Source organism: Falco punctatus (genome assembly GCF_963210335.1).
Source record: "Falco punctatus genome assembly, chromosome: Z".
In the NCBI taxonomy this organism is placed as follows: domain Eukaryota; kingdom Metazoa; phylum Chordata; class Aves; order Falconiformes; family Falconidae; genus Falco; species Falco punctatus.
The window spans coordinates 57,494,227-57,506,710 of record NC_137586.1 but is presented as its reverse complement, the minus strand read 5'-3'; the positions used below and the strand labels follow the sequence as shown (position 1 = coordinate 57,506,710).

Sequence of the window (12,484 nt, the reverse complement as noted above, 5' to 3'; positions counted from 1 at the left end):
CAGGAGAGAAGTACGGTAAGTATGAAGCTTATCTGCAAATTTGCCTGCACCTTGCCGTGAAAGCTCTGTACCACGCGGTTGTGGAGCCTGCCTACCAGAGCAAACAGACGCAGGGAAGGTTCTGTCACCCACACTGCATTTGTCACACCCCCCCCTAGTCCCCGTGGGAGCAGAGCGCTGCCGGGAGCCCGAGCTGCTCCGCACCTGCGAACCGACGGGCTGCGGGCGGGTCCCGGTCACGCGGCGTCAGGGTCGCCCGGGACCTCCCGGTCACACCCAAGGGGGCAAAGCAACACTGCGCGAAGCGGGTACGGCACTGTGCGTTGCACGTTGTAAAGTTTCTGTTTTGCTTTGGGCTTCGGAGTTCTCTTTGTGCATTTCGGAGAAATGGCCGCAGCAGAAGCAGGGAAGCACCGACCATGCTGCTGTGACCGTGTCGACTGATGGAAGAGGCGGCGTGGCGCGGCGGGGGGCCACGGGGGGGTAGGGCCACCCCCCAGCCGTGGGGGCAGCGGCCCTGCCCCCCTCCTTCCCCCCGCCAGCATTCTCCCGCAGCAGGTCTCCCGACGGTGCTCTGAGGCTGGGGGAAACCTGCCGTGCCCCTTCCAAGTTCCAACCGCCCACCGACGGGGGGGGGGGGATAATAAAAAAAAACCCAAATTAACCAAATCAACCAAATTAACCAAATCCTTCTCTTCCCAGGAAGGGAGCGCGCCGTTTCCCTTCAGTGGCAGCGCGCTCGCGGGCTTTCCCCCAAACTTTGTGACACCCGGCAGGCGTCGGGGTACAGCGCGCCCCCGGGGGAGAAGGCGCCTCCCCCGAACACAGCGGGGGGCAGAGGGGGGCGCCCCCAGCCTGGGCCCGGCGAGTGCCGCCCGCGCGCTGCGCGCCCCCACCCCGCCGGCTCTGCGCGCTGCCGGCGGTCGCGGCCCGGCGCCAGGTGCCGCCCCCGCGCGGCGCCCATTGGCCGCGCGCCGCCCGCCACCGCCCCGCCGCGAGGAGGGAGGTGCCAGCGTCGCCCCTGGGCCGTCGGCACCGCCACGATCGCAACGGGGCTGCAGCGGAGCCGGGGCCGGAGCGGAGCAGCGGCGGCAGGAGCGCGGCGCGGCGCGGTTGGGCTCGGCGGGCGCGCAGCGGCGGCGCCACGGACTTGCTCCCCCGGCCGAGGCGAGCGAGCCGCCGCCTGCGAACCGAGCGCCTGGGCAGGGGCGGACAGGGTGAAAGACGGACAAACTCAACGACAAACAACCCCCGGCGTCTGCACCCGCCTGACTTTTTTTTTTGTTTTTTTTTTATTATTTCGAAAGAAGGCATTTACAGTGTTTTTGATAATTTGTGCCGCGTGTGGAGTTGTTTTCTGCACACCCCTGACAAACAAAGGAAAAGGGGGAGGGGGACCGCGTTTCGCAGAAGACATGCGTTCCGTCAGGAAGAGGTGGACTGTGTGCACGATCAGTCTCCTCCTCATCTTTTACAAGACGAAAGAAATAGCGCGGACGGAGGAGCGCCAGGAGGCACCTCTCGCCGGGTAATTGCGGGGAGGCGCGCCGGGAGGGCTTCTCGGGGGAGGGGGGGGGGGCGGGGAGCGGCGGGGCGGTGTCTCTGCTCGAGGTCTTCTCCGCAGCCCCACCCGGGTCTTCGAGCCCCCCCAGGCCGTGACCCCGCTCCCCTGCGGTGCCATCGCGGCTTGGCGCTCTCGGTGCTCGGCGGGGGGAGGGGTACCGCTGCGGGACGGGTTACGCGCGGGTTTCGGCTGGCGAAGCTCCGCGGCTGCGGGCGTGGGGCGAGGGGGACGGGGGCGGGCGGGGGGGTGCCCGGGGACTGGGTCGCGGCCGGTGCTGCTACCCCCCAGCGCCGGCAGCGGGGCGGGCGGGGGAGGTTGGGCCGCCCGCGGGCGGCGGGATGGTGCGTGCTGCAGCCGGTTTCCTTCTTTAGGAGCCCGGGGGAGGCCGGCCCGCCCGGCGTGCGCTGCCGCTGGCAGCTCCAGAGAGCCCTGCCTCCGTCCTCGAAGTTTGCCCGAGAGCTGCCCTTAACTTCGGTGCGCCTCGGGGATCGTTGTTCCGAGAGTGTGCAGGGCATCCCCCTTCGCTCCTAAGGCTCCTCCGCTGGGAACTCTTGTCCCTCGGCTGCGACCTCCCGTTACGTATTTTCCCGCTCCTGCCGGTCTTCGGTTGGAAATAAAAGGCAGAAAGCCCCTTGCCCTTCTTCTGTTTGCACCTTAGCTTTCTCTTTCTTGCACATTGTGTTTGTATACGTGCATGCCTGTATGCCTTATTTTTCTCCCAACTTGCAGCTATCCCGTGAAGGTGTTGGGTTTTCAGCCAAGCCTATTTCTCCTTGGAGGAGTGTAATGTTTTGTTTTCACAGGAGGGATGCATAAATTCCGTGGTGGCTTAGTGAAATCAGCAGAGTCTGGGAAAGGGCTCAAACTTTCTGTGCTTGTGCAGATTGACTGGGGGCAGAGGCGTTCACAGCAGTTTCTCGACCTGTGGTGTAAGCCCTTGCCTTAATTTGAGGAGGAGGCATAAGGAGGCCGTAAGTGCCTGGAGGAAGCTGGGGCAGTTACAACCTACTTAGACCGCAGTCCCCAGAGTTCAAGGCAGAAGGGGCATCCCTCTTCCCCTGGCAGCTGGGTGCCGCTGGGCAGCGGTGGCCTCTCTCCTGCCTGTCTGCATGTTTAATGATGTGGTGTTTGTTTCCCTTGGTATTAAAGAATTTCCCAACTTGCTGGTAACTCTCCCTCTTGTTCAGCCCTGGTGTAAGCCCAGTTTCTGCGAAGATGCTGTATGAGATGTACAGAAGTTTACAATTTTTGGGTTGGAGGTGTGCAAAAATACATGTGAAAACAGATGTGTGAGGGAGAGTCAGCATTAAGGATACCCATGTTTCTTATGTACTCCTTCCTGTCAGACTAGAGGTAGTTGCTAAAATGATTCAGAAGTTAGTCACTAGGTAGAGTCCATTTATATTTGCAAAAAGAAAACCCCCTCCAGCTTACGATACATTGTTTGACACTGTTTCAGAGGTGTTAAAATAAACTGATGATTTAATACTACATGAAGGAAAATAAGTGTATTTAGTAATAAATACTTATGTCCTTAATAACACTGTAAGATACAGCTGTGATGTATTTCTGCCAGGTCATTTAGTGATATCTCTACTTCTTTGGTATCAGTGAGACCTCTTGTGCAATATGGTGCTACTCACTTTGGCTGAGGATATTGGAATATTTTCTTTTTCCTGCCTGTCATCTCGTCCATTACTGTGTGAAGCAGTAATGAAAAAAACCAATGTGTACTACTAGTATCTGCTGTCACTATTCATGTTATGCTTGCCTTTCTCCTGGGGGAAGGGCTCATGCCATTTGGTTATTTTTGACTGGCCATGTGAGCAAGCAAAGTCCGTTTTCCGTGGTTTACTTCCTGCAGTACCAGTAATATAGAACTGTGAACTTGCAAAGTGGCCCATTTTATGGCTATTAGTGACACCACAGGTAAATACCAGGCGTTCCAAAATGGACTGTGTGCAGTTCTAAAGTATGTGATAAACCTTACATAGGCTGTGTTCTTATAACAAAGTTTGCTAGGACAGTAATTGCAAAAGCATGACCTTCTTTAGCTAGAGAGTAATGTCCTTTTAAAGGTTAAGCAAGTAATGAAAAACACATGTGAAATGCAGTGTTTCTTAAACAGTGTTACTTTCTACTGATATGGAATATGCGTGAAGACAGTTATTTATACTTAATGAATTGTCTTCAGGAGAAGAGATGGTCTTACTAGCACTGCCTTGGTGACCAAACAGAGGAAGGTAATTCAGAGTGAGGCTTGACATTGTCAGCTACAAGTTGCTGTCACACTGTGGCAGTTGTTTCATTTACCTTGGATAGGATTTTCAGTGATTCTAGAAGATACAAAGTAGCCCATATCTATTTCACAGTTGGTTGCACAATGAAGAATTTTCTGGAGTAAATTTAGTTTTTTATGTCTTAGTTTATTTAATGTTACTTTAAGTGAAAATTAAATAAAACAATACCAATAAAGGGAAGAGGAGCATGTAAGTGAGCATGTCTGTGTTCATAACAGAACTTTAACACAAAGTGCCAAGGACTGTCTTTTTGCTCATGAGGACATGATTTAACATGTACTGTTCCATCTCTGTACCTCACTGCAGATGTAAATTGTGACCATGGAAGACAAGGACAATTCAAATGCTGCAGTGCTTTAGGTGTTGGCAACATATTTTGTTGCCAGGTTTTGTCAGCTGTGTCACTGTTAAATTGTCTACTGGATAATGTTTAACCTAGCATAAACTGGAGACATCTCTGAAGTACTTTTAGGCTGAGTACTTTACCTGGATGTATTTTGGTAATTTTCCTTTAGATGCATACACTCTATGCATCTAGAAAAGGTTTGCAGGAAAATGTGTAATACATAAATTTACAACCATTATGGAAAATTTGTAAGAATAAAACATTTTAAGATAGCAAAGAATATTAACTATATTCTGGTTATTGGATTTAGGGACTTAACGCAGCAAGCATCCTCCCATGCCCTCACCTTAGTGTGATTTGGATAATTTGCATACAGACGGTGCTCGATTGCTTGAGGTTGTAAGTTTTTCGGTAGGTGGCAGCCTTAGCTATTAGTCAGCGTGGAGTCGGTGCTGCAGTGTGTTGGGTGAGAGGGGATGAGGGAGGGAGAGCGTTGTTAGTAACGGTGGATTGTTTTTGATGAAGTGTATAATACTGGTGTATTAGTTACAGGGGCTTTTGCAATCATAGAACTTTTTGCAAGTGACTACAGTTGCCAGTTTTGTTAATTTAGTGTAATTGGTGTCCCATTGCAGGTTAGTTTGAGTTTAGTCTGCTATATGATTTACCAAATATTAATACTTAATCATACATATATATATATACACACACATACACAGCACTAAGGTTGCTGGAGCTCTTGCTAAGGGCTGGGATCCAGTTGTTTTAAAAGCTTGCAGCCACAGGAAAACAAGCGAGTCCCTAGAACGCTTACAGTCTCACATCTTTTCCATTTTGTTGGTCGAATGACTAGTGGTCAAAAGTTCTGTTTGCAAGCTAAGTAAAGCTGTTGCTATTGGCAGTACTTCAGAGCATGCTTATTTAACAGATAAAGAGATTTCTGTTTCTATGTACTGCTGGGATACAAGACATGCAGCATGGTAGAATGTTACTATATCAACAATGTTGAAATATTTATGATTAACAGCTATGTTTGAACGCAGCTGAACGTTTCTTTGGCACCTAAATGGAACATTATGGAAGATAATAAGAACATACAGAGATGAAACTAGATTTTAGACCTATCACCTTAAGTTGTGCTTGCAGTGTTATAGCTTCTCTGTCACATTTGTGTGACCCTGTTGGGTAATATCATTGTGACTGGTAACATTATGATACCTCATGAGATGTTCATTGCTCATCATTCACAGCATACTATATTTTTCTGTTTTTTAAGGCTACCTTACCAAAACTTACGACTATGGTAAGATTGACAAGAAGGATAAGACAACTGGGGTTGTTCTGATACGTGCATACACAAGTTTCAGGAAGTCTTGAGCAAATTTTGTGTTCTGCGTGCTGTTAAAATATAGAATTCCTTTCATGAAAGTCCTGTAGTATCAATAGGAGGCAAAGGGAGTCTGTTGGGCCATTGTGGTAGAACATGAGCAATTGCTGGGTGAGGGCTAGAAAGTTAACCCTTCATTCCTAGTTTAGTACTGGAAATTTGGAACATAGAAGTGCAGAAACTGCCTTACAAACATACTGGAGTTTGAACCAGGTTCAGAATTTGCAGTTTATGATAATTTTTTGTATGTTTGTTTCATTAGAAATATAAACATATTTAAGCTTTTAAATGGTGTATTCAAGTATCACATATAGGTGTGCCATAGATTTCTCATGGGTACAGTTTATTTGCTTTGGCAAGCAGAGACATTTGCTTCTTTTTGTTTACAATAAAAGGATATATCACTGGTACTTGTGATTTAAATTACTTACGTAGCCTTGATATAATTGTGTGTTTTCTATATTGCATTGCAGAGATGGTGAACTGAGTTTGAGTAGATCAATGATCAATAGCTCTGATAAGATAATTCGAAAGGGTGGCTCCTCAATCTTCCAGCATGCTGTAGAAGGTTGGAAAATCAATACTTCTTTGGTACTGGAAATAAGGTAAGTGTCTTAAATAAAAAGCATTTAATTTCATATTACCTACAATTATTTTCATTTTGTGTTGCCTATAATTCCTCTGGTCTGGAAAAGATTAATTTGATTTACAGTTGCAGGTGGGTGTTTTATAACTGTACGTATTTAGGGTTCAGTGTTAAATGCAACTAAATTACATTAGACTCCAAAGTCAAATCATCCTTCATCAGAATAAATAAAATACTTTCATCTGGCTGTGTCAGTCAGACCCAAGCAGTCAGTGTCTACAGTATGCAAGTCTACATTTGAGCTGGTTGCCTAGAACTCTCTTGCAGTCAGTGGTAAGAAACTGGCACTTTTAGAACATGATTTTCTCTTGTCCTGAAGGTCTGAAATAGAACAGGTGGAAGTACCCTGAACATACCAATTTTTCTCCTTTAACTACAAAGGGAGCTCAGGCAGACAGCTTAGATGTAGGACTCAAGAGCTAGGATGTCAGGTGCTGCAAATCCAACCCTCTCTGTGGCTGGTCCAAGTTGCAAGGTCAGACACTGACAATACCCTTATCTTACGCAGTTTTCTTTCCTGAAGTCAGAGGGGCCAAAAAGAACCTTAGGCTCATGTTGAGGGGGAAAACACAGCAGTAGAGTTAAAATGAGTGATAGTTCTGATGTGTTTTAGTAGTTACTGTGGGTCTACTCACCTTGGGGCCTGAGAGAGGAGGAAGTAGAATCTTCTCAGTGTGTTGTAATGTCATCGTATCTTCCCTGTCTTGATCAGGAGGGTGGCCAGTGGGAGATGTGTGTGGACTGTGGGCTGGCAGTGTGGAGGGCTAGGAGTGTCACATTCTGTGAAAAATGATAGAAAATAACTGGTTTTAGGAACAATTGCATAGCAGAGCAGACTATTTTCTGAATTTTAAGATTTTGAATAAGGATTTGATTTAAATCAAATGTGGTTTCTGTCATTTCCCTTTCTACTTTTTCCTTTTATTAAAGGACAGCTTACAAAACCCTGGAACAGGCAATGTCTCCATGTATGAAAGCATGCCCTCTCTGAATGAGGAACTTAGGGTTGTTTTTTTTAAATGACTGCTGGGTTATATCCCGAATTCTAAAATATGCAGAAGGTACGAGTAGCTCAGAAATGGTACAGAGCTGTAGTAAAGGATTGGTGTTCTGGAAGTCTTGTGCTATGATGCCTGTAGCACAGCCCTGCTGAAAAAGCCAAGCAACAGTGTCAGGGATGGAAAGCGTGGCAGGGTTTGGGCAGGCAGCAAATTAATACTCTGAAGCCTCTATCTGTATCTCGGCTGCCTGGCAAATGCTCTGTGGAGTCCCCACTTCCTGACTGCCTGGACTAAGGGACCCTTGGGCACTTGGCTGCTCCCCAGGTGCCTGGGTTTCCTGCTGGTGAAGACCTGGTGATCACCCTAAAATGCAGCTGAGGTGCACTTCTGGAATGGAGTTTCTTCCAGGACCAGCTATTCACATGCAGTTTGTTTGACCAGTATGGTTCTTCCATAAAGGCTAAGTTCTGCTCCAAGTTACTCTAGGAAAGATAAGCAGATTTTTCTTTGTCAGTAACAGTATTTAAAATGTGTATGCATATAACTGACAACTTTTAAGTTGGAGAAGTACTGAATAACTTCAGAAGAGTACTGTTGAAATTTCAAATCATAGCTTGTAGTTCTGACAATTAGAGAAAATAGTATGCTGTTTTGCTTGTGGAGTAAACTGTTTTGGAAGCCACTGAGTGACTACAAGTAGAGGCAGGTAACTCTTTTCAGTCATTTTGTTGAAAAACTGTCGTATTTCAGAACCACTTAAATTCAATACACCTTGATGTTCAAGCCAAACAGTAAACAAATACAATTACTAAAATAAGTTTCTGATTAAAACTGAGAGGAAAATAAAGTTTGGGTTATGCTCATCTTTCACCCATTTCAAAAGCAAAATACATCATTCAGACAAAGAGGTAGAAGAGTAGAGGATGCTTTAATTTTTATTTTTAAGCCTGTTACTACATGTGTATCATCTCAGTGTACTAAGATAATGAGTTTCAAAATCAGGTTTTTCCTTACTGTTGACTGGGGGGGAAGTTCTCTCATTTTGTAAATTACTAATGGACTCTTAAGAAGCATCATGATATGGTGTTTTAAAAAAAATTGTACAGTGAAGCATTTTTTTGATCTCACTAGTACAGTGAAGAAAATAATGTACCTTACACACTGGTTTGAGCAGTAAGGGTTCCACTTTATCAGTGTATTTTCTGTACAGTAGAGAGCATGAAGTTGAGGTCATTTAGATGCCCACATTATTAGTCTTGTTTTAAGATAAAATAGCTACTATCATGGACACTAGAGCAGAGAGCAGGTGTTTTCACTAAACTATTGATTTAGATTAATGTGACTGAGGGCTAAAACATGACATAAAGTACATGAAAGGAATCAGCACTACGTCAGTCTTAATCTTTTCAGAAATCCTCTTTGCTAACATACCTTGCATATTCAGTTACGATACTCTGTAGTGAGGGAGGGAGTTCGGCATGCTTTTCCCTGTGAAAGCCACGTGCAGCCCCTTGTAATAAGTGTTCCAGTCTGATGCTGATTAAACAATGTGCATTCTTCTTTCATTTTTACAGGCAGTTTGCTATATACACCTTTCTTCCCTGTCACAGCAGTAAGAAGCATCTTAGCCGTAAATATTTTTACATTTACAGACCTATCAGGACTAACTTCAAATATGTCTAGCAATGTCCTAGAATGTTTTCGTGGTTAAACTAACTGCTCAGCTCTCCGAAGTACGTTACATGCACTGTGTAGACCATGAAGATGATTCATACTCTAATTATTGCAACTGTTAACAAGAGCAAGGGAGGGTCTTGCGGTGTGAGATTGACCATAGCAGATAATGGTTAGAGGGAAACAAAAAGCTAGCTGAATAATGTATAAAAAGTTATCAGTTCTTAGCAGTGGAAAAATAATTTGTGAAACCATTACTGTACGGTATAAAGATGTTTCATAAAACTTACCACCCATAAATGGCAGCTACTTTTGTGTCTTAATGTTGGCTTGACACCCACGTTAGCAATTTTAAAACACAGAAAATATTTCATAGTCAGTTTTCCTTTGTGTGAGGACTGTTGATCAGTGGTATGCCTGGACCTGTTTGCCTTGCAGCTAGAATATTATGCTTTGCTATGTGCCTTGTTGACCATGGGCATTGTCTCTGGCTGTCTAATTTTTGCTCAGGTTAGTGACCAGTCCATCAGCCTTGAAGGTCCTATGAATTCTCCACAAGGCGAGGCTCAGATAGGAGTCAGTGAGAGAAAAAGCTCCTTTATCATGACCCCATGGGAGGATGAAAAGCTTCCACTGGGTTTGCGGTGTCACAAGATGCTCTCTAGGACTTTGCAGCCAGAAGAGGCAGTCTTGGGAGTGTAGAAGCTCCTTGGTAGGTCAGCAGCCCTTTGGAGATGTTAAGCAGGCATTAGAAGAAAGAGCTAGTTTTTCTGTGACTGAGGTGGAAATGATGGATATTGTTAATTATTTGAGACTGTAGCAAATTTTCTGCCTTGCCAGTCATGACTGGTCTAGTGGAAGAGTGATTTTTTCCTGTCTGATACCACCTTCTGATGGCTGACAACTTTTTTTAAGAATAATTGGTAATTTCTGTGCATAAGGGAAGAAGACTGTTTGCTTGGCTCCCTTTCTGTGTGAATTATTTCAGTCAAGAAGAGAGAGAATCCACTGTTTGCAAGGTTTTATGTCTTAAGTCCTTTCTACTCTCTGTAGCAATGTGAAGGTTTTCCAGTTGTGAATATTAAGAAATTTCAGTTTTTCATACTTGCAGAAATAAGAGATGTGGCTGAGGTGGCACAAATCTATCTCAGGAAGCCTTTTGCATAGGACTGGTGCCAGCGCATCTGTGACCTGTGTGAAATGAACTACAGTTTGATGTCTCAGTGTGTGAATTCTTCCACTTATTTTTAATTAAATGTGGAGGTTTACATTGGAAGGAGCAGATGAAGACTTTGTATTGCAAGAAGGCAAAATGGGAAGAAAAAAAAAGTCTTGAGGATGTATTTATCTGTTTGCAGTGTGACAGAGAACTTGATGAGTGGGAATTTCCTGTCAGAAAAGTATGAGAACTTGTAAGATATTAACAGACTAATAATGAAAAAAATTCAACTTCCTTTCTAGAAAGGTTCAGATTGTTATCATTCTTCTATCTTTCAAGTTAACATGAAATAGCTCCAAGACCATGAAATGCAAGCAGTAAATACCAAACTGACAATGGAGCAGTAGAATTGCTCTGAAGCATTTGGAGCAACATTTTGGGGTCAGTTACCTGGTTTCCTTCAGAAGTTATGGGTCTCTAAGACATGCAAACTGCTGCTCTTTAGTCTAGTTTAGTCATAATAAACCTTGAGGGTTTTTGCCTCCTGAGACCCTTGCCTCAACTAAAAAGTCAGCGTTCACTGCCAGTTGGGATGATTAACTTCTTTGACTCCTTTCTTTGGACTCAAACTTGCTTAACTTGGTGAAAGCTGACATCTGGCCGGCCTTCATACTTAAACAGTAGTTGAGTCACAGACTATTTAAAAAGCTTCTTTCCCTTTTGCATGCCCACTGAAGGTTTGTGCCTGATTAGTACTGCTCCAGCTGCTGAAGTGACCTTTCTGGTCAAGGGGGAGTGGAGTGAGGAGCATGAGGAGGGGTGGAATGGGGAGAGAGCCAGAGAACAACCTCCATAATGTGGCACTTCTGTTTTTGTGGTCCTCTGTGGGCTGGGGAATGCCAGGAACCTTTCTGTGGTTAGTTGCAGTTAAGTGTGTTTTTAACAAATCTGAGTCAGGGCTAGACTAGATGACCTCTAAAATCCCCTTCCAACCCAGACTGTTCTAAGATTCTAAAAGCTCCTTTCCTTGAAGATGTTTTCTTAAAACTCCCTTTCAGCCAAACCCAGCACAGGTGCAAACACTCGTGGTTCCCGGGGCAGCCCCAGGAGGCCAGCAGCAGCAGGGGCTGTAGCCCTCCGCAAGGGCAGGCTGTGACCTTGTGTTACCACACTGCTCCTGTTCCGTTTTGCTTTTTAATTGTAGTTTAGCTGGCAAAATGCTTTGCCTGGGTTGTAGCCCTTGGTGATTTCAAAGGCTGAGAGCTGCCTTCTGCCTTCCAGCTGGGCTGTGCAAAGCAGTGCCAGGCCTTGCTAGGGTTGGAAAATCGAGTGGTGTAAAGACCTGTGTGAATAGAGAAGGCCTGCAGGAGAGGAGCAAGAGAGGCCAGAGATCTGCAACACATGACCTGTCCAATTAAAAACCAGAAGTTTATAAAAAAGGTGGATGACTTGTTAGCCGCAGGTGAACAAAGGCTGTTGGCAAGACTAAGGAATATTCTGCCTTGTACAGGCAGGGTACAAGGAACAAGAACAGGCTTCACTTGCTGTGGGGAAGATCTGAGCTGGCGTGAGCAATGCTGTGCTGCCGCTGAGGCTAGGGAAGCACCAGTGTGGATGGCGTGGGGTGTTTGCTGAGCCCCCACCAAGGGAGGCTATAAGCAATATATTAGCTAAACGTGGGCTGAAGGTGGTGTAGGTGAAGGCACACCTTCAGTGGGGGCAGACTGTGGATGAGGTAATCGCTTTGTCTCTGTTTCCATCATGTGGTGGCTGGTGAGCTAGCCCAGCTTCCTGGGTACTGAGAATGCCCTTCAGGGACTTCCCCTCGCAGGGGGTCCGGACAAGTCCAGGTGCCCCAGCAGTGAGGATTTCTGCCACTGCCTTGCTCAAAAGGAATGATTTTCCCAGGTGAAATTGTTGGAGGCCATATTTCAGTGTTCCTGACGATGTCTGAAAATATGTCTACTTGTGTTCTTAAAAGTCACATGTTCAAGCAATTTATTTCTTCCCTTAATCCACACAGTTCTGAGGCAGATGAAGGAGAGTTTGCCATTAGAGAATAGTTGTGTAGTACAGAGACTATGGTACAAAATAAAACCAGAAAATGTACATATGTAGAAAAATGTCACCATGTTGCCCCAGAGCAATACATATTTCTGTCACCTGGAAAGCTGTTGAGAAACAGTGATGTCTGTAACATGTACTTATCAGGTAACCAGGAGTTGTAGTTGGTACTTAACCACAACCAGATGTTCATAATATTTATCAAAGAAAAACCCTAGGTCAGCCACAAATTGGACACCATATTTCTGCAAGTCATGTAAACATGTTGCAAGCAGCTGCTTGGCTTCGGATAAGTGAGACACATCTGCCCCACCTGCCCACAAAGGGCTCAGGCCACATCCCA

The 12,484-nt window shown here is 45.6% G+C and overlaps 1 protein-coding gene across 1 annotated transcript in view; it reads left to right on the top strand.

Moving 5' to 3' along the window:
- The first annotated feature begins 941 nt into the window (after positions 1–941).
- Positions 942–12,484, top strand: part of ST8SIA4 (ST8 alpha-N-acetyl-neuraminide alpha-2,8-sialyltransferase 4) — a 58,760-nt gene continuing 47,217 nt past the window's right edge. Inside the window, exons 1-2 of the mRNA XM_080372418.1 lie at positions 942–1,528; positions 6,071–6,202. Of these exons, the coding sequence (XP_080228544.1) occupies positions 1,416–1,528; positions 6,071–6,202 (245 nt within the window). The 5' untranslated portion in view covers positions 942–1,415. The remainder of the gene's footprint in view (positions 1,529–6,070; positions 6,203–12,484) is intronic.